This window comes from Phyllostomus discolor, chromosome 2 (assembly GCF_004126475.2).
Source record: "Phyllostomus discolor isolate MPI-MPIP mPhyDis1 chromosome 2, mPhyDis1.pri.v3, whole genome shotgun sequence".
NCBI lineage: Eukaryota > Metazoa > Chordata > Mammalia > Chiroptera > Phyllostomidae > Phyllostomus > Phyllostomus discolor.
In genome coordinates, this window is record NC_040904.2 from 122,136,194 (window position 1) to 122,160,879 (window position 24,686).

The following is a 24,686-nucleotide window of genomic DNA, read 5'->3' on the forward strand; positions in this document are numbered from 1 at the left end:
TGAAGTGGCGAGATGCAGAGGCGTATTCTCTCCTACCCGCATGGGAGCCCAGATCTGCTGACATAAATAGGCAGACCCTCGAGGGCCAAGCTGCATTCCTGAGGCTCAGACCATGCAGAGGGCATTACTGTCCAGGTGCATCATGGCAATGCGTCCTGGAGCACCAGGGAGCAGAGAACAGGGAGGTGGGAGGTGCAGTCAAGACTACCAGGAATGGGATTTCCAGCCAAGATGGAAGCATAGGTAGACACACTGTGCCTCCTTGCACAACCAAGATAGAGACAACAACAATTTAGAAACAGAATAACAACCAGAACTGACAGATAATTGATCTGAATGGAAGTCGGACAACCAAGAAGTTAAGATAGACTCGTTCATCCAGACTGGTAGGAGGGGTAGAGTCGGGCAACCAGGCGTGGGTCCAAGCACAGACAGCAGACAGTGTTGGGATGGGCTCATAAGGCATCCAGGGTGTGTAAAATCTCAGGGAGTGGGCCCTGAATGCGCAAGCGGCAGCTGGCAGACCCCAGCCCGAGGGGGGGGCAACCGGCAGACCCAGCGAGGGTGACGATCGTGAAGCAAGGCACTGTGAACAACTCAGGATCCCAGTGCTGGAAAATAGAGCCTTGGGGCACTGATTGAAAACACCTGTGGGGGTTGAGGCCCAGGGAGATAGTCCCAGCCCCCCAGGAAAGGGCCTTGGAAAGTCCCACTGCATGCACAAGCCCACCCACACAGGAATTGGCACCAGAGGGGCCCAGTTTGCTTGGGGGGAAAGAGGCAGAAAGGACTGAGGTCCAATGAAGAGCAGAGCAAGCGCCATTGTTCCTTCTTGGACCCCGACCCCACACACAGCATCACAACCCAGCAACTGGGGTGTCCCGCCCTGGTGAACACCTAAGGCTCTGCCCCTCATATGTAACAGGTACAACCAGACCAAATGGTGGGGGGAAAGATGGCTCAAACAGAATTGAAAGCCCCCCAATCAGTACTTTTAAGTGACTGAGAGATAGCCAACCTATCAGATACACAGTTCAAAGCACTGATGACCAGGATGCTCATAGAATTGGTTGATTTTGGTTGCAAATTAGGTGAAAAAATGGAGGCTACAATAAGTAAAATGAAGAAAAATGCAGAGGGAACCAATAGTGATGGAATGAAAGCTGGGTCTCACATCAATGGAGTGGACCAGAAGGAAGAAAAAAAACATACAACCAGAAAAGAATGAAGAAATAAGAATTCAAAAAAAAAATGAGGAGAGGCTTAGGAACCTCCAGGACATCTTTAAATGTTCCAACATCTGAATTATAGGGGTACCAGAGGAGAAGAGGAAGAGCAACAAGTGGAAAAGTTATTTGAACAAATAATAAAGAAGTTGCCCGTTCTGGCAAAGGAAATAGACTTCTAGGAAGTCCAGGAAGCTCAGAGAGTCCCAAAGAAGTTGGACCCGAGAAGGAACACACCAAGGCACATCATAATTACATTAGCCAAGGTAAAAATGAAGGAGAGATCCTAGAAGCAGCAAGAGGAAAGGAGACAGTAACCTACAAAGGAGTCCCCATCAGACTGTCAGCTGGTTTCTCAAAAGAGACCTTGCAGGCAAGAAGGGGCTGGAAACAAGTATTCCAAGTCATGAAAGGCAAGGACCTACATCTAAGATTGCTCTATCCAGCAAAGCTTTCACTTAGAATGGAAGGGCAGATAAAATGCTTCTCAGATAAGTCAAGTTAAAGGAGTTCATCACCACCAAGCTCTTATTTTATGAAATGTTAAAGGGACTTATCTAAGAAAAAGAAGATAAGAAAAAGAAGATAAAAAACATGTATAGTAAAATGATAGCAAACTCACAATTATAAACAACTTCACTTAAAACAAAAACACAAAGAAACTAAGTGAACAACTAGAACAGGAACAGAACCACAGAAATGGAGATCACATGGAGGGTTAGCAACAGGGGAGTGGAGGAGGAGAGAGGGGGGAAAAAGGTATGGAGAATAAGTAGCATAGATGGTAGGTAGAAAATAGACAGGGGGAGGGCAAGAATAGTATGGGAAATGTAGAAGCTAAAGAACTTATGACACATGGACATGAACTAAAGGGGGGGAATGTGAGTAGGAGAGGGTGTGCAGGGTGGAGGGGAATGAAGGGGAGAAATGGGACAACTGTAAATATATTTTAAAAGAATACTAGGAATGATCCCACACTGGGGCAGAATGAGCCAGTGCTACAGCGAAGGACGTCCTGCCACCAAAATGCCCTCCCTGGAGGTGTGAGAAGGTATAAAGAGGAGGGCAGTAGCTTCATTCCCCTCCCAATGGGCTAAAGGCCAGGTTTTCTCAGAGACACGGGAAAGGCCAGGGGAACAGCAGCCAGGATGCAAAACATCTTGGGGATCAGGGCCAAGGCTCTCTGCAAGTGTAGGAGTGTAGGATGAAAGAGCAGAGTAGGCTCCATCCTGAGCTATGTTCCTCAGGACACCTGCTGGCCAGTGGGGCCACGGTGCCTCCCCTGAGTTTGGCTGCCACGTGCAATCAAGGGCAGGACTAGGAAGTAGCATTCATCCAGCTCTGTCCCTGGGTCCAGAGCAGCAGTGTCCATTCCAGCTTGAGGGATGAGAGGTAAACGTGGAGGCCAAACTCTGTCCATCCGGACCACCTCTGAGCTGGAATGGCCCCTGTGCATGAGCTCTGGATGCCCCACCTTCCTGCTTACCTCTTGGAGCTGAGCTTCCACGATGCCTCCTGTACTCGGATAGCAGGAGACAGGGGTGGGCCGTGGCCCTCCACAGTGCTGACCTCGCTGGGGTAGCCAGTGGGGCGGGGAAAGCGGCCCAGAGCTGTGTTGTTGGCATTGTTGATGTTGGCATTGGAGCCAGTGGAGGAGTAGCTGCTGGGGGTGAAAGTGGAGTCTACCAGCTTTTCGTGGGATGGCGATTCGGTGTCACCAGGACTGTTACCCGTCTTGTTGATGTGCAGCGGGCGCTGGGTGGTGAAGGTCTGGGGGAAGGAGCTTCGGCCATCGCTTTGGTAGTAGCTGACATGGTTACCGAACAGGCCTCCGGCTCTCTGTAGGCAAGACGGGAGGGGTGGGTGCAGGAGAGCACCCCTCAGCAGCCTCTCCTGCTCAGGCAGGGCACAGAGAGTCATCTGCCCTCCAGAGAGCACAACCACACTGGAAGCATGTGGCATTCTTCACCTACGTGGCCTGGCAGCTGGAGAGGCAGGGCCCCAGACAGTCCCCTCTGAAGGGGCTGGGGGAATGGTAAGGACAGGACACCCTGTGGGAACCAGTTATAGGGGAAGCTGCTGTCCTGGAAGTTTCCACTGAACCTCCTGAAGACCAGGGTTGAGTTTCTAGGACAAGTCTAGGGTAGCAGTCCTTCCCTGCTGCAGCTGCTGGGTCTGGCAGCTGTGAGGTGCTGTGAAGTCTGAGGGGAGGGAGAAGGGGCCAGAAGATTCCAACAAGATTTTTTAAAATGGAAATCCAGCTGGCGCAGTGGGCTAGAAACTGTGTTAGTCAAAAAGTTTTGGAAACAAAGACAGATTTTCTACCTTAATTTTATACAATATTATGGCCTCCTTTCCCCTAGAAGGTTCTCAGAGATTTCAAATCTAGAACTAGCGTTTATTCCCAACATTCTTTCTTGGTCCTGGGCAAGTGGGCAAGTCAAATTTGCAAGGTCAGTCTGCGGGGTCTCAGTGGGGTAGTGTTAACCTGCCGCTGTGTCCCTCAGGCCATTCGGTCATGAACATTTCACAGTGATGGGAATGAGGATGGTGATGACAGGACTGCTGCAAGCAGGACGGGTTCATCTTCACCCCCTGTGTTTGCACAGCCGAGGAGCTCTGGCATGGGGGCTGGGCAGGCGGGGCTGAGGGGGCCCTGGGACAGTTATGGTGGGTAGCTTCTCCTGTGCTAGAGAAGAATGTTTGGCTAAATACCTTCGGAATCAGGCAGGTGCTACCAATGAATGGAGAGATTCTAGCTGTGTTTAGTTCTCACTGTAACACTGGTGGTCAGCTTCCATGTCCAGGAAAGGAGAGGGGGGCTGGGGGAGACTTCTGTGACCTGGGGAACACATGTTCTATCTCGAGAAGACAATTGCTACTTGGTCTCAGTCCCCCAGCTGCCATGTGGGAACACAGTCTGACATTGTCAGACCTTCTGATGTTCTCAAGAGAAGCCAGGAGTCTAGGTCTTTATGTGAATGTGCCAGATTTTCAAATGTTGGCAAACAAAATAGGCCTGCAGATTAGATGTGGCCCAAGGGCCAGCACTTTGCAGTTTCTAATGTAGGTTTCTCCTTGGAAACATTTCCATTAGGAAAACGAGCTTTCTAAACCCTCACCAGCCCATGGTGATCTCTGAGCTGCCATGTCCTGGAGGCCCTGGTCTGAGGAGTCTGGCTCCGACAAAGTGGAGGGATAGGAAATGGAGGAGTGGGAAGAGCTTGGAATCTGCCACAGAACTCAGGCCTTTCTCCCTGGGTTTCCTGGCAGAACAGCAGCCCACCCTCCTGCTTCAAAGGGAACTTTATCAAGGTCAAGAGTGCTGTGTGGCTCCACCTACCCTGAAGATGTCATCCTCGGAGGCAGCAGACACAGCCTCCTTCATGGCCTTGTCCAGCTCCTCCTCAGCTGTCAGGTCCCCTGAGATGGCCCTGCGGATCTCAGGCCCGATGTCGTGCAGCGTGCGCAAGCCCGCCTGGAACCAGAGGCACCTGTGAGGGCCTGGTACTCCCTCACCCAGCGGTCGACCCGCTGTGTGTGCCACGCCTCGGGCTTGCAGAAGGCCTGTCTGCGCATGCTAACCACGGATGTGATCCAGGACCTCTGTCTACTCAGAGAGGGAGAATCCACTCCTCAACCCAAGAAAGGTGGAGGCATGGGGGAAAGGGCCTTCAGCTGAGCTCCAGAGAGCTGGACACTGTGGAGTGGGCTGGACCACGGAGGCCAGTGTGTGCAGAAAGAAGGGAGGAGGGAGAGGACAGTGTCCTCTCTTCTCACACATCTATCTTCGGAAGGCAGCTGGCCTCCAATACACTGGGGAGAGGATTGGGCCTTGGCCAGAGGTCAGAGGAAGGTGAGCAGGCCTTTCCTCGGCTTGTGTTCCCCTGGCCCCTCACCTGCAGGGACAAGGCATTCCTCTGGGAGGGCTTGCCCACGAGGCCTTGCTCTTTGCGCTTCTTGAATTTCCGGAAGTACTCTTGGATCAGGAAAGTCGCATAGAACTTGCCGACCGTGACTTCGTCATCTGAGACGTTTGAAGAGAGGATAGGGGATTGGAGGCAAACAAGGGAAATTCAGTTGGGCTTTATTAATTTGTCTTCAGCATCCTAACTTTTAGATTTTTAAATTTATTTTTTGGAACAGATAGTACATTCACATGGTTCAAAAAGAAAAAAAAACATATAAAAAGTTATATAGTGAAAAGTCTCTCTCCCCCTGCTCCCTTCTGCCATGTTACTACCTCCTAATTGATAATCTTTTTGATTAGTTTTTCATTTTTCCAGAGATTCTTTATGTCAATGCTTTCTGTAAATAAGCAAGTATATTCTTTAACCCCCCTTTTATAACAGAAAAAGTAGCCTATTGTCAAAATGATTTCCCACCTTGCTTTTTTTTAACTGACATTACTAACAAGTTCTTATTTGATTCTAAAGTTTCAGATACCATCATAAATCAACCAGTCCCCTAAGTATAAATATAATTTTGCTTAAAGATAAGCAGAAGGTTTGATAGAAGAAGCACCTTTTTCCTGTACAAGTTTGGGTTTTTCTTTCAACCAAACAGATTGGGTTTTCTCACATGTGGCTTGGCTGGGTTCCTGTTGGGCTGGCCCCCAAGTTACCCAGGGCATCCTCAGTCCCTGTCTTGAGAATGAGCCATGTGGTGGTGAGCCAGTAAGTCTCTAACAGGACTATCGCATGCCTTACAAGGAGCCCCTTTGCTCCACCTCTTAGTTCTCTGTGAAGGAAGGGCAATGGGCTGGGAGACAGCTGGTTGGGTCAGATCTAGGGGCTTGTGATGATTCTCTTGCTTCTAATTATCTCTAAGGAATGCCCAAATCCACAGCAGTGATGGCCTTCCACTGGCAAGGGCCTCATTCTCATGTGGGAGGAAAACCCCCTGAGCCCTTCCTCAGAGCAGCCAGGGAGGAACTGTACCAGGAAATAGAGCCCAGTGTTCTGGCATCCCTCAGACGCAGGTTCAAATCCTGAATCTGCTAGGTACTCACCACATAGCCTTAGGCCAGCTACTTAGTTTCTAAGACTTCAATTTTTTGAGCAAACTTCATGGGAACATTATAAGGAGCAAATAAAATAATGTATGTAAGGTAGTCACCTCTGTGACACCACTTAATCCAAGTCCTGCTTTCTGTCTGGGAAGTGGTTCTCAGCAAGGGTGGTGTCACCTTTTAAAAAGCATTTTGGAAATGTCTGGGACTTTTTTAGATGTCACAGTGACTTAGGGGTGCTGCTGGTATTGAGTGGCAGAAGTGTGTTCTGCATAGCAAATAACAGCTTTGTACTCTGCATGCCTCCCACGTGTTAGCCAGGACAGCCCTATGTGGGAACAACCTGCTTGTAACTGTCTGAGCTGAGAACCTAGCTTCATTTCACATGTGAATACAAAACATTTTTTGCATAGTTTTAATATATCCAGAATATATTAAAGGATATATATATCCAGAATATATATAAAGAATATATATTAATATATTCAGGAAGATAGCCACTGTGTAAATTGATAGAAGACTTTGTTCTGTTTCAGTGGGACCAAGAGGCCTCAGCTTGGAGAGTCGCGCCCCTGACGGCAGTGCTCCCTGTGCCATGGCATTGACCACCGGCTCTGACCACCTGCCGAGGCCTGCATGGGTCCTCTGTGTGCGCACATATGTAGGATATGTATGTGTGCACGTGTGTGCAGTTATTTAAATCCCCTTAGCCCTTACTTCAAAGTGTCAATGATATTCAACAGTCTTCCTTCCTTTAAATGCACTTATTTGTCATAAATGGGCGCACACAAGGAGTTCTTCAGTTAATTTTAACTTCTGGCCTAGTTGTGCCTGAGCATGTGTATGCTGAATAACATTTGATTTTAATACAGTTTGTATGAGTTAAAGCATTATATTAATACTTTGGAAATTATATGCAACAGAAGGTTAGTTACCTGTGAGTTTCATTCAGGACAGCAGCAGGGGTATCAGACCCCATTTGTTATGGAAAGGAGCTGTAGGTGCACTGGGGGGGAGGGGCAACCCTGCTCTGGGAAGGACACAGCAAGTTTCTACCAGGAGGGGCTCTCAGGGCCCTGCCATCACTGGAGCTCTCAGCCCAGTGATTTATGGGGGGACCTTTACTTGTGATTTTCCTGAAGTTCTGCCTCTCCTCTCAGCATCAAGCGGCCTTGCCCATCTTCATCTGGGAGTTGCAGGACCAGACCAGATTTCCAGCCTGACAGCCCATCTCTGAGTTTGTGAAGGGTACGGATGGCACTCTCGTCCCTTCTAGCTGTGAGGCCTTCCAGGCTGACAGGCAGGGTCTGGGAAAGGGGACCTCCTGCAAGCCCTGTAACTCCAGAACAGGTAGGTGGTGAGCATGTGTGAATTGGAAAGCTCTTACCTCCAGCAGGGGGCACCACTTGGTCCAGCAGCTTCATGCTTGTGCGCTTCCAGATCTTCTTGATGATGGCCCGCAATTCCTCATTGGCTTGTTCCAGGTTCCCTGAGGGGAGGGAGGTGGGCGTGAGGCTGACATGACCACCGGCCCCTTGGAGGGCTCCCCATGGGGTGTGCCCCCAACATGGTCCTAATCCCTTGTTTCGCTCTCTTTCTCCCCTGTCTTCTTACTGTCTGCCCCCATCCTCCTCTTTCCCTCCCACATCCTGTCCAATGCTATTCTTTCTCTGCCTGTTGCTCAAACCAGCCAATGGCATCCCTTCACCCCACACACTGCTTTTTCCAAGCTGATAAGACTGCTGGTGCAGGAGGGAGCTCAACAGCCATTGGCCAGGAGAGCACAGGGGCTCTACACAGACGGCATTTCTTATAGCCTGTGGTTGCCAGGGAAACTCGGGTGATAGGGAAGGAGAACAGTCTCCCCCAGTGTCAAAGCCCTTTGCTGAGTCTCTGTGGGGAGGATATGGCATGACCTCAGTGTGGAAACAGAAATCAGAAGACAATGGGTTCTCTTGGTCCACTTTCTCCACTGGCAAAACAGGTGTAGTTAGGTGCCTACCCACTGCAGCCTCTGGGCTATGGGCCTTATTGCTGTATAAGAAGAAAGCTGAGACCTGCAGCTACAAAACAGGATGGGGTAGCAGGATTCTGAGATGCCCCCCAAACTCCCTCTCACCATCACCAATGCATACATACCCTGCACAACCCCTGGGGCTGTGAATATAATGGATTTTACCATGATTAGGTTATACTGTATGGCATATATGACCTTAAAGTAGGGAGATTGTCCAGGTGAACCTGACCTAATCACATGAGCTCTTTGAAAGTTCTTGGGTACAAACTTCCAGTTATAAAATATGTAAGTCCTGGGAATATAATGTACAGCTTGGGGACCACAGTTAATACTGTATCACATATTTGAAGGTTGCTAAGAGAGTAGATGTTAAAAGTTATCATCACAAGAAAAAATTTGTAACCACGTATGATGACAGACGGTAACCTGACTTATTGTGGTGATCATTTCACAATATATACAAATATCAAATCATTATGTTGTACACCTGGAACTAATATAATGCTATATGTCAATTGTACCTCAATAAAAAAAAAAACAAGACAAACAAAATTAAAAAGTAATGTGTGAAGGGGGCCAAAAGGTAAAAGTAGACAGTTCTCTCTGGCTGGGAGCAGGAGTGAGAGAGAGTGGTATGGGCCTGGGAGAAGGCACACACCGTGTTGTGACCCAACGGGGACAGGCAGCCTCCAGGGCTCAGGGCCCTGGACAGGGCCAGCCTACGACAGCAGGACATGAGTCCTGCCAACGGCCTGAATGAGCTGGATGTGGATTCTTGCCCAGAGCCTCTGTAACAGGACACATCCTGATCCATAGTTTGGTTTTGGCCTGTAAGACCCTGAGCAGAGAACTCAGCTACCCCATGGCTCCACTCCTGACCTACAAAACTGGGAGCTGATAACTGGGTGTTGTTTTAAGCCAAAAAATTGTTGGTAATTGGTTATACAGCAATAGGAAACCAATACAGGCAGACCTCGAAGATACTGCAAGTCCTATTTCAGACCCCCTTCATAAAAGCAAATATTGCAATTAAGCCAGTCACATCATTTTTTGGTTTTCCAGTGCATATACACATTATGCTTACACTACACTGTGGTCTATGAATTGTGCAATAGCATGATAGCTATAAAAACATAAATATCTTAATTGAAAAATACTTTATAGCCAAAAATTGCTAACCACCATTGAGCCTTCAGCGAGTCCTAATCTTTTTGTTAGTGAAGGGTCTTGCCTCAGCATTGGTGAAAACCTGGTACGGATCTGTAAGCACAATGATGCAAGGACTGCCTATGCCAGACTGCTTGCTGCTGTTACACAGGGAGGCGGTGGGTCCCGAGCTCTGATGTGGGACTGCCGGACTACAGTCACTCTGTGGCCATGCCAGAGGGGCTTCCCTGGAAGGAAGCCCATTGGGAGCAGGCAGAGTTGCAGTGGAGAGAGTGTGACTGACTCCTGAGTCCCCTGTGTGACTGTCAGATCCAAGCGGGACCTGAAGCCAGAGGGCAGTCCTTAGCATTCTAGTTATGCAGGGAGTCCTTCATGGCTACATTCCCTTGCTGGTGAAGGTAGTTAGTGCTTTCTGACATATGCGGTGAAGGAGTCAAAATTAATGCAACGCTCAAATACACTCATTTTCTGTAGTGGGTTCAATAGTGCCCCTTCCAAATTCATGTCCACATGGAACCTTGGCATATGACCTTAGTTGGAAACAGTCTTTGCAGATGCAATCAGCTAAGGTGAGCTCTACTTGGTTGGGCCCTAATCCAATATGACTGGTGTCCTGATTCAATGAGGAGGAGACACACAGGGAAGAAAGCCATGAGAAGACAGCAGCAGCGCCTGGAGGGTGCAGCCACCAGGAGTTGGGATCAAGGCATGGAACAGATTCTCTCTCAGAGCCTCTGGAAGGGACCTCTGGCTGATGCCTTGATTTTGAACTCTGGCCACCTGAACTCTAAGAGAAAAAAATTCTGTCGTTTAAGCATCCAATTTGTGATAGTTTGTTATGGCAGACTCAGGTAACAAATACATCTTCCAAAAGAATCTTCCATATTTTTTTCAAGCTTCAATTTATTCTCACAGTGATCCACATAATTGTGTAACTTCACCAACAGTCGTTTCACCTCATCTAAGTACAGTACTTACCTTCCTGCTGCATCCCAAAGGTGTGTGTGGCACAGGACTGGTGCTCTGAAGTGGCTGTCATTTTCTGTCCACTTCCTTTCATGCTCAAAATTGAAGGGTAAGGACTGGTGAAGACTTCATCCTCACAGATTTAGATGCTTCCCCTCATTTCTTTCTGGTTGCTTGTAGGAACTCACCTGTGTCTTCTAGACTTAGCGATGAACACTTGGTGGCGGGGCTGGGGGGTACGGGGCTTGTTGCTAATAAACGTTTGCCCCTGAGCTGGCACTATGGACCCTTTGGCAGCTATTCCTTTTCTTTTTTCCTGAATTTTAATTTATTACGGTAAGAACACATAACACAAGCTCTACCTGCCTGACAGAATTTTAAGCATGCAATACAGAGTCATGACCTGTAGGGGCAGTGTTGTGTGGTAGATCCATGTCTTTGTGTTTACAGTCTTAATTCTTGACTATAGTTCCCATGTGGCTGGCTTCTCCTCTTGTCCCAGAGTGCTCACTTCCTGGAGACGGGATATGTGCACCAGCTCCTTCAGCCCAGCTCCTTGCATGCCCTAGGTAGTTGGTATCCTTTAGGTGGGCTTGGTTTGAGCTTACAGCCTGTCTTCAATAGTAAGGACCTGGCTTCCTCCATGAATGAAAATGTCGTACCTTGAGTTACATCAAGCTGTAAGTATTGCAGGATATTCCCCCTAGTAGTCATTAAATCTTATCTCCTTAGAAAAGAAAATCCTTTCTCCTGGATGTAATTGCAATAGTCATTGTAAACAATTTGGAAAGTAATAAAAGTAAAGGAAGGAGGCAAAAGTCCCTGCTCATTCTACTACTCAGTGATAATGCCAACAAATTTCCTTCCAATTTTTCCTTGTTATACACGCAGTAGATTAAATGTGTGTTCAGTCCTTCCAGGGTGAGAAATAGGCCTATTTACACCTACTTCAGATTGTGCTATTGCTCTGGCTACTGAGAGGGTATTCTGTAGCCTTTGTTTCTTTTTAGTTTAGCAGCAGAACTTAAACTATTTTTAATGTTTTTTAAAGATGAGCTCATGATTTTGACATGTATCTTGCTTGTTTGTTCTTGTTTTCTTTCATTTCAGGTGTTTCTCTTACTTTCTGGAAGCCTTCAGCTGAGAGAAGGCACCTCTCTGGGCTGTTTACTGAATTGAGTTCTCACGTATCACTTCATCACCTTCCTTACTTTACAAATGAAGAAACTTAAGTAGAGAGAGAGTAAGTGACATCACATGTGTTATCAGATTCAGGTCTCCCATCTCCCTGCCCAGCAGTCCGGCTATTGTGTGAAAGGACAACACCATGACTGACAGCCTGAGACTCCAAGACTGAAGCATTAGAAAGGACAGACGACATATTGCTTATCTGTTCTGTGTTTTCTCTGATTTCAATACAAGAGGGTTTCAAACTTTAGTTCCTGTATGAATCTTTTTTTAACCTTCCATGTGATCTCCATTTCTTTTTTTAAATATATTTTATTGATTATGCTATTACAGTTGTCCCATTTTATCCCTTCACTCCCCTCCCCCCTGCCCACCCCCTCCCACCCACATTCCCCCCCTTTAGTTCATGTCCATGTGTCATAAGTTCTTTAGCTTCTACATTTCCCACACCATTCCTGCCCTCTCCTTGTCTATTTTCTACCTATTGTCTATGCTACATATTCTCTTATCTTCTCCCCTCTCTCCTCCTCCCACTTCCCTGTTGCTAACCCTCCATGTGATCTCCATTTCTGTGGTTCCGCTCCTATTCTCTTTGTTTGCTTAGTTTGCTTTTGTTTTAGGTGTGGTTGTTACTAACTGTGAGTTTGATGTCTTTTTTTTACTGTTCATATTTTTTATTTTCTTTTTCTTAGATAAGTTCCTCTAACATTTCATATAAGAGCTTGGTGATGATGAACTCCTTTAACTTGACCTTATCTGGGAAGCACTTTATCTGCCCTTCCATTCTAAATGAAAGCTTTGCTGGATAGAGCAATCTTGAATGTAGGTCCTTGCCTTTCATGACTTGAATACTTCTTTCCAGCTCCTTCTTGCCTGCAAGGTCTCTTTTGAGAAATCAGCTGACAGTCTGATGGGATCTCCTTTGTAGGTAACTGTCTTCCTATCTCTTGCTGCTTCTAGAATTCTCTCGATTCTCTCCTTCATTTTTACCTTGGCTAATGTAATTCTGATGTGCCTTGGTGTGTTCCTCCTTGGGTCCAACCTCTTTGGGACTCTCTGAGCTTCCTGGACTTCCTGGAAGTCTATTTCCCTTGCCATATTGGGGAAATTCTCCTTTGCTATTTACTCAAATAATTTTTCCACTTGTTGTGTTTCCTCTTCCCCTTCTGGTACCCCTATAATTTGGATATTGGAATGTTTAAAGATGTCCTGGAGGTCCCTAAGCCTCTCCTCATTTTTTTGAATTCTTGTTTCTTCATTCCTTTCTGTTTGGTTGTTCCTTTCCTCCTTCTGGTCCCTTCCATTGATTTGAAATCCAGTTTTCTTTCCATCACTGTTGGTTCTGTGTGCATTTTTCTTCATTTCACTTATTGTAGTCTGCATTTGTTCATCTAATTTATGACCAAAGTCCACCAATTCTGTGAGCATCTTGATCACCAGTGCTTTGAACTGTGCATCTGATAGGTTGTCTATTTCTCAGTCGCTTAAAAAATGGCTCTGGGGCTTTTAACTCTGTTTGAGCCATCTTTTTCATTTAATTTTATTTTTTCCTTTGGTTTGGTCACACCTGTTACGTATGAGGGGCAGAGCCTTAGGTGTTCACCAGGGTGAGGCACCTCAGTAGCTGGGTTGTGACATTGTATGTGGGGGCGGGGTCGAGAGGGAACAATGGCACCCGCTCCGCTCTCTCCAGGACTCCAGTCCCCCTTGCCACTTCCCACAAGCAAACTGGGCCCCTCTGGTGCTGGCTCCCGGGAGGGTGGGCTTGTGTACTCTCTTGGACTCTATGGGTTTCTCCAAGGAGCCTCCTGTGAGGCTGAGAGAATCTCCCGGCCTCAACTTCCACGGGTGTTTTCAATTGGTGCCTTCAGGCTTTGTTTCCCGGTGCTGGATCCCTGGGTTGCTCGGTCCGTGTTGCGCTGCCTGTTTTTGCTTAGTTTGTCTGTGAGCTAGTTCCTGTATGAATCTTAATGTGGCTAGTTGAAAGGGCAGATCCCTGAGCCCTGCTCTGAGACTCAGGTTTAGAGATCTGGGCTGGTGCTTGGAACTCAGTATTTTAAAAAACTCTAATAGGTGAATTTGAGGTAGGTGGTCTTTTGATCACACTCTGCAAAACACTTTTATAGGCTAGCAGCTCTTGGAGAGCAAGTGCATCTTCTTTGGCACATTTCATATAGCCTTTTACACAGAGTGGTTCAGAGATGCTTATCAATTATACCAACAGCCTGTTATTGCCACCAAAGCTGCTGCAGCCCACTGGGTGCCTATGAGCAAACTAGAAGAAGGTGCCCCTCCAGACGGACACAGGCCAGGGGGAACATGGCTGCCTAGGAGAGCACAGGTGCGACCTCCACCCCTACCTGTTGCTAGCAGAGCCCTTGTGCCATGACATGTGACGACTTCGACCACAGTCTCCATTCGCCACCATGACCCCTTCCCCACACAGGTCTTTTTAATTTAAAAGGAGTGTTGAGCATTTAACAGGCCCACTTGCCAACAAAATTACAATGAGGTGGACTTGGTGTTGCTTTGGCCAACACTCATTTGTTTCTGCTTTTTGAACTGTACCCTGTGACTTCAAGATGGAAAGCTAGAGTTCAAAATAAATAAACTAGAAGGAAACAGATCATTAAAGAAGCAAGGAAGACACAACCAGGCTTCTGCATCCCTGAGGTGCAGGTCATCGCTGGACCACAGCTCTGTGCAGGCAGGAGACCCTGTGACATCGCACAGGTTGCTGACTGCCGTTCTGGCTGGTATTCTAGATCTTCTGAATGGGTGATTCTTACCTTCTGTTTTGATTCTCAGGGCTGTCCGGACCAGGGCAAATAAGGTGGCATTGAACATGACTGTCCCATCACTGTTCAGAGGCATGTTCATGGAGACCAGACGCTGGAGGGGGAGTGGAAGCAAAGCTGGTGATTACAGCAAATGGTTCTCAAAGGACCCACAGAAACAGCACAGCAGGAGGATGCTGGGAGGGAGCCTCTAAACTCGTGGGCACGTGCCCACAGTGGGGCAGCGGTGTCTAATCATGAGTCACTGAAATGTATTCAAAACCTATGCTGGGGGGTCTTGGCTCTGCCAAAAGTACTCTTGCCCTGCTGCACAGAGGGAGGGAGGAATGGAGTTTGTCCCTAGTAGACCCTTGCTTCCGCCCCCTTCCCGTTCAGACACTGCTCACGCACGTGGCTGTGCTCTGTGTGGCAACAAAGGACAGCTGTGTGGCAACAAAGGACAGGCATATGTGGGTGCCCACCTTCCAACCTACATCCTTTTAAAGCCCTGATCAGAGAGAAAATAATGGAAGATGCTCTCAGGAGATGCAGTGTGTCCTTTCTCCTGTATATTAAAAAATCTTCCTCTGTACCAAGCTGGATCGGCAGCCTGCTGTCACTGGATAGGACTGGATGGCCCTCTGTCAATTCCTTCCCACCCCCCAAGGTTGCTACCATTGTGCTGTACCCGGGGGCAGGGCCCTTAGCACATACAGGGTCACTGAGAGAAAGAGCACCATAAGATTCACCCTGGCACCTGTCAGAATGTGGTCAAGGGTACTGTTCTTTAGATCACATGGTGTCCTCCTATTAATCACAGTGCCCAAAAGGGTTGTAATTCCTCTGAGTGACTGGATCTTCTTGATTCTCATGGACAGTGCGATCTTAGAGTGGTCCTCGGAAAGCATAAAGCTCAGGCAGCACCCATGCAGGCCCCTGTGAGGCCCTGAGGGACACACTGTGGCCCCACGCAGGCTGCGCTCCCCCTGCTCTTGTTTTCCACTCTCCTTTCCCTGGCATTTAATTTGTGCTCTTCTTTCCCCTCATACTTTCTATGCCCTTGGAAATCTTCTAAAATCTTTTGTTGTTTTTGGTATGAAGTGGAGGTACAAGTAAGGAAAAATGGAGTAAAACAGAGCATAAACAGAAGGTCCTATATTCCTTCATTTCTCCATTTTCCTTGAGTGGATTATCCACAGAGCTGAATTTTTCTGTTTGTGTTTCTTCCTCTGCATGGATCTCTGACATCACTTCACACAACCCCCTTTTTGACTTGTCACTATTCCAGCATGGAACGCAGAATGGTGATAGTGAGAATTACAGAAAGGGGACGAGAGTGGAAATGAGACTCCGGCAGAGTGCTGGGCTACATGGTAGGGATTACGTGAGGCAAGAGAGGGCACACAACAACTTCAGGGGGCGCTCCCTCTCAGGGTCAGGCAAGACCCCATGGGCATGAGTTGGGTCTAGCAGAACCTGGGATGTCTGTCTCTAACATCATGGAGTCACTTAGAGATCTGATGAACATGATGGACTCTATCCCTGGTGCAATTTATGAGTGTTTCAGTGATTTCATACACAATTGTAGGGCTTCATGTGTCCCTGAAACTGATGCATGGACTCTAATAGCCCTGTGATCCCAGGAAAGCACCATAACCTACCTGTCCTAAACAGGAAGCTTCCCAGGTTGCCTGGGGCACAGCCTGATGGGGCAGCAAAGTCTGCTCAGAACAAGGTCCTTTACTCTGGACTGGGCACATAGCACGCTGCAACATAGGGCATTCACTCCGTTTTCCTTTATCAGGTCTGAGAACTTATTGCTGGAAGGAACCTTAGAATATATTCTGGCTCAAGATCATTTCCTTAGGCATATATAATACTGTCTTCACGCCCTTAAAGGATCAATGGCCTGACCACAGTTACAAGACAAATAGGCATCTCACCCCTCATATTTTTTTCTTTCTCCCACCAACACAGGTTGTCTCTTACTTTGCAAGCCACACGGTGAGGGCACAGCTTCCCAAAACCCAGTGGGGGCTGAATCCGCCGAAGCAGGGTCACCACATCCAGGTGTTTGATACGACCCCTGGAAGAGGAAGGAGGGGAGGGGGAGATCAGTCAGGGGTGCAGTCTTGGTCAGCAGCCCAGGACTCGTGCACCTGAGAGGCGGTGGGGCCCACCTCCAGGAGGAGCTCTCCCAAGTGTAGCCCTATGGGTCAAACTCAGTGCAGAGCTGCAGAATCGCACAGTGAAACTCCAAACCAACAAATACATGTTTAGATTTTAATGAGCCATTTTCAAGTAGTTTATGTTCAGTTCAAGGTGGAAAGGATTTTGGAAGTGTAATGAAATTCTCAACATGTACTTGCTGCTTCAATCAACTAACTGCCTGACCAAAAGACACAACAGTTATTGTCAGCAAAAGGTGATTGATTGAGGAGGGTTTCCTTGGACCAGAGGCAGGATGGAGTTGAAATGTTCCTGGCCCTAAACATCCTAACTTGAGTACCTACCAGTTATTAGTAATACTGGGGTCTTATGTCCTTCCGTTCAACTGAAAATAGCAGGTATGTTCCTGACCTAGCCAAAGGTGCCTGGCTTCTTATTGCTGACCCTTGACCCTTGGCCCTGGGGTGTGGTACAACTCAGTGTTTCCAGTGGATCCACCCAGGCTAACTAACCTATCTTGACCCTGTCCATACCATACCATAGGTATGGTTGTGCAATCCTCTCCTTCGGCTTTGGGATTAGAATTTCCCTCTGGGAACTTACTTGGCTTCCGGGTCATACTCTGCCCAGATTCTTTTAAATTCATCCAGATGGTGGGGACCAAGGATTGACCAGTCCCTTGTCAGGTAGTCAAAGTTGTCCATGATGACAGCTACAAAGAGGTTGATGATCTGCAGAAAACAGAGAGTACAATGAGTCACCTAAGAGGGCCTTCCTGCACACTTGCCACTTGAATCCTCCACTTTGCCAGCAGTGCCCCGTGTGGCAGAGACTGACATTTCCAAAGACCAGTCACATGTCACCACTTAAAACACCAGCCCCTGGAACTTGGGCTTCTTGGCTATGGACATCACACAGCTCCCCTTTGAGCTGTGTGGGGTGAACCCACATGTGGCTGGACAGCTTCCCTCAAACCAGGCTGCCAAGGACAGAGGGCAATGTTATCCACCCTCATTGCCCAGCAAAGTGCCAAAAAGTCTTTGTTGCCTCTAGGCCTCCATGGATATTTCCTGTGTCCTCTGGGACAATGCCACCATGACGATAAGCCAAGAATGGACAAGAGACATGCTGGGTGAAGTCACTCTGGCTCAGGCTTTCTGCCCCTATCTCAGTGTGGCTGGACACTTCTACTAAGTCAGTCTTTCCAAGCCAAATCCTCGGCAGGGTTCACCTTGACCCCGAGCTGCGGGGCTGGTGGGCTCAGGCTGCCCTGAGCTTCACGCTCATTCCCTGTCACTGTTTAGTGCCACCCTGGCTTACCAGGAAGGCACAGAGCATGTAGAAGCTGATGAAGTAGAAGACGGCGAAGCTGCTGCCACAAGGTGTCTCCCCTTCCGTGCTGTTGCTGGGCTCAGACTCCGGGGCACACTTCTTCCCTGGCATGCAGGCCAGCATGATGTCCTGCCATGCCTCCCCAGTGGCGCACCTGGAGCAGAGAGGTGACAGAGCCCAACACCCATGTAGCCAGGTACACACCTGTGGGTCCTTCCCTGACCCTCTGCCCTTGCTGTCTTCCCCATGGGGAACTGCTAAATTGAACCTGGTGTTGGTCATTCCCTGAATGCTCTGATATGTTCACTAAATATGAAAATATATAGCATTGTTTCAAATGTTTTACAACTTTATACAGATGGCAACAACAGTATCTTTTCTGCAAGCTTCTTCTTTTTTCCAATCCATGTTAAGTTTCTGAGATTTAGCCATTTAGATATGTTTTAGCTATAGTTCATTCATTTTAATATGTTATAGGAGTATACTTTATACATACACCATCTAAAAAACCCACCCTCCTGCCAATGTTTTTCTTATCTTTTATTTTTGGCTAATAGCAATAATACTGCAGTAAACACATAGGTCCATGCCTAGGACATCCATGTAGCAGTGGAATTGCCAGTTAATAGGTGTGTCCTCATCTTTACTAGGTGTTGCTGGTTGAGTTTATCCAGGTGTTGGTCCAGTCTGTACTCCTGTCAACAATGACAAAGAAATGCCATTGCTCTATAAACTTATCAACTCTCATTTTTCAGCCTTAGTGAGGTATAATTGACAAATAAAACTGGAAGATACATTAAGTGCACATTGTGCCAATCTGATATACAGATGCATTGTGAAAGGATTCCTCCCACTGAGTTAATTAACACACCCATCACCTCATGTATTTATCTATTTTGTGAGTGTGAGAACACTTAAGTTCCAACTCAGAAAATTTCAATTAGATGACACAGTGTTATCACTGAAGTCACCATGTTTTACATTATGTCTTCAGACCCTATTCATTTTATAGCTGTAGGTCTGTGCTCTTTTATCAACTTTTCCCTATTCTCCCATCCCCACACTCCCTATTTCTATGAGTTTAGATACTAGTGAATTTTTTTAAATGTTGCTGATATGATGGGTATAAAATATTTCGTTGCTTTTTAATTTGGTTTAAAATTGTTAATGGGTTGAGATTTTTATTTCATCTTCTGTTGAATTGCATGTTCATTTCCTTGCCTGCATGTCTCATGGGTTATTTGTCTTGTTTGTTTGTAGGATTCTTTCTATACTTTTCATATTAATCCTTTTTCACCTATATGCATCACAAGACCTTATTCCAGTCCGTGGGTTGTCTTTAACTTTATTTATGGTATGTTTTGATGGATCTAAGTTTTAAATTTCAGTGTGGTCAAATTTATATTTTGTCCTCTGTGTTTATTTCTTTTAACTTATAATAATTTTATAAAGTCTTCCTTTATGTTTTTTTGTTTTGTTTAAAATATTTTTCTTTATTCTGGATCATAAAAACATTCCCCAATATGTTCTAAAAGTTCTAAAATTTTGTTTTTAATTTTAATAATAACCCATTAACCTGGACTATATTTTTGTGCTCCAGATGAGGTGGAGATATGCTTTCTCTTCTTCTGTATAGATAACCAATTTTCTTAATACAATTTATTGAATTGTCCATCTTCACCTACTGATTTAAAATATTTCTTCTGACATAAATTATATTTCCATACATGTGTGGGTCTCATAACACAGGTTTATTTGTCTCTCCTGGTACCAGTGGGCCACAGTGTCTCAGTCATGATAACTTTATAGTTAAATCTTGCTCTCTCACAGGGAATGGCTCCTTCCAGCTTGTTCTTCTTGCAGACTGTGTTGGTTCATCATTTTCCTTTTCTGTTCCATGGACACAGTAGAATCAACTTTGTCACATTCATGAATAATCCTGTTGAGTGTTTTACTGAAGTTGCATTAAAATATAGGTTAACTTGGAGAATTTGACATCTTTGTGATATTAAGTCCCCTGGCCATGAACATGGTACTTCTCTCCATTTATTTAGCCCAATTTCATGTCCTTTAATAAAATTTTATGATTTACCCATATATATCTTTTGTTAGGACATTTCTAGGTGTCTTGTTTAGAATAAAGTATTCTATTATAAATGGTACATTAAAAAGTTATATTTTCTGTTTGCAGCTAATGTAGAGGAAACATAATTGCCTTTAGAGAAGATTCACTGAATTCTCTTATTAGTTCTATGGATTCTTTTGTATAGTCTCCACAGGCAATCAATTTTTGAAAAATGTTTTATTTTCTCTCTCTTTCATATATATTTTCATTGTATTTTTCATTACCATTTAGCCCTCTTCACCCCTCCCTTGCCCCCTACAATCACCACACTGTTGTCCACGTCTGTGAGTCCTTTTTCCTTTTAGCTTCATCCCTCTATCCCCTCACCTCTTCCCCCACTTAGCCATCACCCTGCTCTCTATCTATGAGTCTGTCTCTATTTTGCTTGTTAGTTCACTTTGTTCATTAGATCAACATATGAGTGATATCATATGGTATTTATCTTTCTCTGGCTAGTTTATTTCACTTAGCATAATGTTCTCCAGGTCCATCCATGCTGTCACAAAGGGTAAAATTTCCTTCTTTTATATTTAAAGAAGTAGTATTCCGTTGTATAAATGTCCCATAGTTGTTGTATCCACTCATCTACTGATGGACACTTGGGCTGCTTCCATAACTTGATGATTGTAAATAATGCTGTAATGAACATAGAGGTGCTTATGTTCTTTTGAATTAGTGTTTTAGGTTCCTCTGGATATATTTCCAGAAGTGGGATCACTGGGCAGTTCCATTTTTAATTTTTTGAAGTATCTCCATATTGCTTTCCACAATGGCTCTACAAATTTGCATTCCTACCAGCAATGCAAAAGGGTTCCCCCTTTTCCACATCCTCACCAGCACTTGCTATTTGTTGATTTATTGATAATAGCCATTCTGACAGGTGTGAGGTGATATCTCATCCTGGTTTTAATTTGCATTTCTGTGATGCTCAGTGACATGGAGCATCTTTTCAAATGTGTATTGGCCATCTGTATATCCCTTTTGGAGAAGTGTCTTCTGAATGGTCCTGTGGCCATTTTTTTAATTGGATTGTTTGGTTTTTTTGGTGTTGAGTTTTAAAAGTTCTTTATAAATTTTGTATATTAACCCCATATCAGATGTATTGGCAAATATGTTTTCTCATTCTGTGGGGTGTCTTTTTATTTAGTTGATGTTTTCCTTTGCTGTGCAAAAACTTTTTAGTTTGATGTAGTTCTTTTTGTTTTTTTTTTCTTTTGTTTACCTTGCCTGAGGAGATACATCAGATAAAATATTGCTAAGAGCAATGTCCAAGATTTTACTGGCTATATTTTCTCCTAGAATGTTTATGGCTTGCTGTCTAACATTTAAGTCTTTAATCCATTTTGAATTTATTCTTATGTGTGGCATAAGAAGCTGGTCTACTTTCATTTTCTTCATGTATCTGTCAAATTTTCCCAACACCATTTATCAAATAAACTATCTTTAGCCCATTGCATGTCCTTGCTTCAAAATCTGTGGGACACAGGGAAAGGAATCCTAGGAGGGAAATTCAGAGCATTACAGATCTATCTCAAGAAACAAGAAAAAGCTCAAAAAAACAATCTGACTTTAGACTTAAAGGAACTTGAAAAAGAACAATAAACAAAGCCTAAAGTGAGTAGAAGAAAGGAAATAATAAAGACAGAGAGAAATAAATGAAAGAGTCTAAAAATATGATAAAAAGATCAATGAATTCAAGAGCTGGTTCTTTGAAAAAATAAACAAGATTGACAAACTTTTAACCAGACTCATCAGGCAAAAAAGAGAGAGGGCCAAATAAATATAATCATAAATGAAAAAGAAGAAATAATATCTGACACCAAAGAAATACAAAGGATTGTAAGAAAATATTATGCCAACAAATTGGACAACGTGGATAAAACAGATAAATTCCTAGAAACATACAATCTTCCAAAACTAAATCAGGAAGAATCAGAGAATCTGAATAGACAGATTGTGCCTAGTGAAACTGAAGCAGTAATAAAACAAAACAGAACAAAACAAGACCTCCCAACAAACAAAAGCCCTGAACTAGATGGCTTCACAGGTGAATTTAACCAAACTGAGAATTCTGAGAAGCACTAACACCTCTCCTTCTCAAACTATTTTAAAAATTTAGGAGGAGACTAGGCTCATTTTACAAGGCCAGCATTATCCTAATACCAAAACCAGATAAAGATACCACAAAAAAAAGAAATTTATTGGCTAATAGCCCTGATGAACATAGATGCTAAAAGCCTCAACAAAATATTAGTAAACTGAATACTGCAATGCATCAAAATGATCAAACACCATGATTAAGTAGGATTTATTCGGAGAATGCAAGGTTGGTAAAACATTCGCAATCAATAAATGTGATTCACCACATAAACAAAATGAAGAATAAAAACCACATGATCATATCAATAGGTTCAGAAAAAGCTTGTGATAAAATTTGGTGCCTATATATGATAAACACTCTCAGCAAAATGGGAATAGAGGAAACATACCATATTTGCCACGTATAATGTTCACCTATGTTTTTGGCCCAAACTTTCAGAAAAAAAATTTTTCATTTAAATTTTGTAATTCAATTTTTATTTATATTTAGAAACAAAACTGATGATCATATTCCAGGGTATTATTTTACACACAGATATTGTTATTGCTTTCTAGAGTTATACTTTTAATGCATAAGCATAAATAAAATAATTAAAAACATTTATATAGATACAGAATTAGTAGTACCCATGTAAAATGAGCATCCTTATTTTTCTCTAAAAAATTTGGGCAAAAAAGTGTGCATTATATGAAGCATAATGTGGGTACCTAAACATAATAAAGGCCATATGTGACAAATGCACTGCCAACATCATACTCAACAGGTAAAAATTACATGCTTTCCCCTTAAGATCAGGAACAAGACAGGCATGTCTACTTTCCCCTCTCTTATTCAACATAAGAACAATTATGTAATTATTCACAGATGACATGATATTGTACATACAGAACCCCAGAGATTCCACCAAGAAACTAGTTGAACTGGTAAATGAATTCAACAAAGTAGCAGGATACAAAATTAAAATCCAGAAATCAGTTGCATTTTTAAATACCAATAACAAACAAGAAGGGAAATTAAGAAAATAATCCTATTCGCAATTGCTTCAAAGATAATAAAATACCTAGGCATAAACTTAACCAAAGATGTCAAAGACCCGTACTTGGAAAATCATGACTCTGAAGAAAGAAATTGAAGAAAATACAAATAAGTGAAAGCATATACCATATTCATGTTTCCTTTTTTATTTTGGTAAAATGCACACAACAAAATTTATCATCTTAGCCATTTTTAAGTGTAGGGCTAGTGATATTAAATATATTCACCTTGTTGTACAGCCAGTCACCACCACCCATTCCCATAACTCTTTTCATCTTGTAAAACTAAAACTATGCCTGTTGTACAATAACTCCCCCAGGCTCTGATAGCCACCATTGTATTTCCTGTCTTTACAATTTTGACTAAGTACCTCATTTAAGTGGAATCATAATGGGTCTTTTTGTGATTGGCTTATTTTACATTAGCATAATGACCTCAAGATTCATCCATGCTGTAACATACTGCAGAATTTTCTTCCTTTTTAAAGGCTGAATAACGTTCTAGTGTATGTATATATCACAAGTGCCCATTGGCCTATGGACACTTGGGTTGCTTCCACATTTTAGCTCTGATGAGTAATGCTGTTATGAACATGGGTGTACAGATATCTTTTTGAGACCCTGCTTTCAATTCTTTTGGGTATATTCCCAGAATGGGAATTGCTGGATTGTATGGTCATTGTTTTTAATTTTTTGAGGAACTACCATACTGTCCTCCACAGTGGTTGTACCATTTTATATTCCTACCAACAGCACCCATGGTTTCCAATTTCTCCAAATCCTCGCCAACACTTTTTTTTATAGTAGCCATCCTAATGAGTGTGAGGTGTCTCGCTGCAGTTTTGATTTGCATTTCCATTATGATTAATGATATTGAGCATCTCCTAATGTGCTCATTGGTCATTCATATATCTTCTTTGGAGAAATGTCTATTCAAGACCATTTTAAATGGGTTTATTGTTTTGTTGTTGAGTTTGGCAATCAGTATTTTTGGATTTTAATTTTGTTTCTCCGATTCATACCATTTGATTCATTTTTCTCATCTTATTGCATTGGTTAAAACTTACATTATAATATTGACTAAAAAGTGATAGCATATGATCTTGTTTATTATATTTACTGATTAGTTGTAAGTTGTTATGGACTAAATGTGTTGCTCCAGAATTCATATGTTGAAGCCCTAAACCTCAATGTGCTAGCATTTGCAGGTGGGACCTTAGAAAGTAATTAGCTTTAGGTCAGGTCATAAGCTGAGATCAGTGTCTTTACAAGAAGAGGGAGACTAGAGTTCTCTCTCTCTCCCATCACGTGAGGTCACAATGATAAGGTGGCTGTCTACAGGTCAGCAAAAGGGTTTTAACCAGGAACTGAAAGAACCAGGACCCTGATTTTGAACTTCCATCCTCCAAGCATTAGAAAGCATTGTGAGAAAGAAATGTTTGTTGCTTAAGGCACCCAGTCTATGGTATTTTGTTACAACAGGTTGACCAAACTAACCATTATCAGTACAGAAAAGTGACTATTATTTTATTAATCTTCCACTTTCCCAACCCTATTAATTGTCATAAAGTCT

General features: G+C 44.2%; 1 protein-coding gene across 1 annotated transcript in view; it reads right to left on the bottom strand.

The window, feature by feature from the left end:
- CACNA1C (calcium voltage-gated channel subunit alpha1 C) overlaps positions 1–24,686 on the bottom strand; it is a 626,645-nt gene that overhangs the window by 14,985 nt on the left and 586,974 nt on the right. Inside the window, 8 exon segments of the mRNA XM_036018449.1 lie at positions 2,713–3,065; positions 4,570–4,704; positions 5,126–5,253; positions 7,625–7,726; positions 14,365–14,467; positions 16,342–16,438; positions 17,125–17,252; positions 17,842–18,007. Of these exon segments, the coding sequence (XP_035874342.1) occupies positions 2,713–3,065; positions 4,570–4,704; positions 5,126–5,253; positions 7,625–7,726; positions 14,365–14,467; positions 16,342–16,438; positions 17,125–17,252; positions 17,842–18,007 (1,212 nt within the window).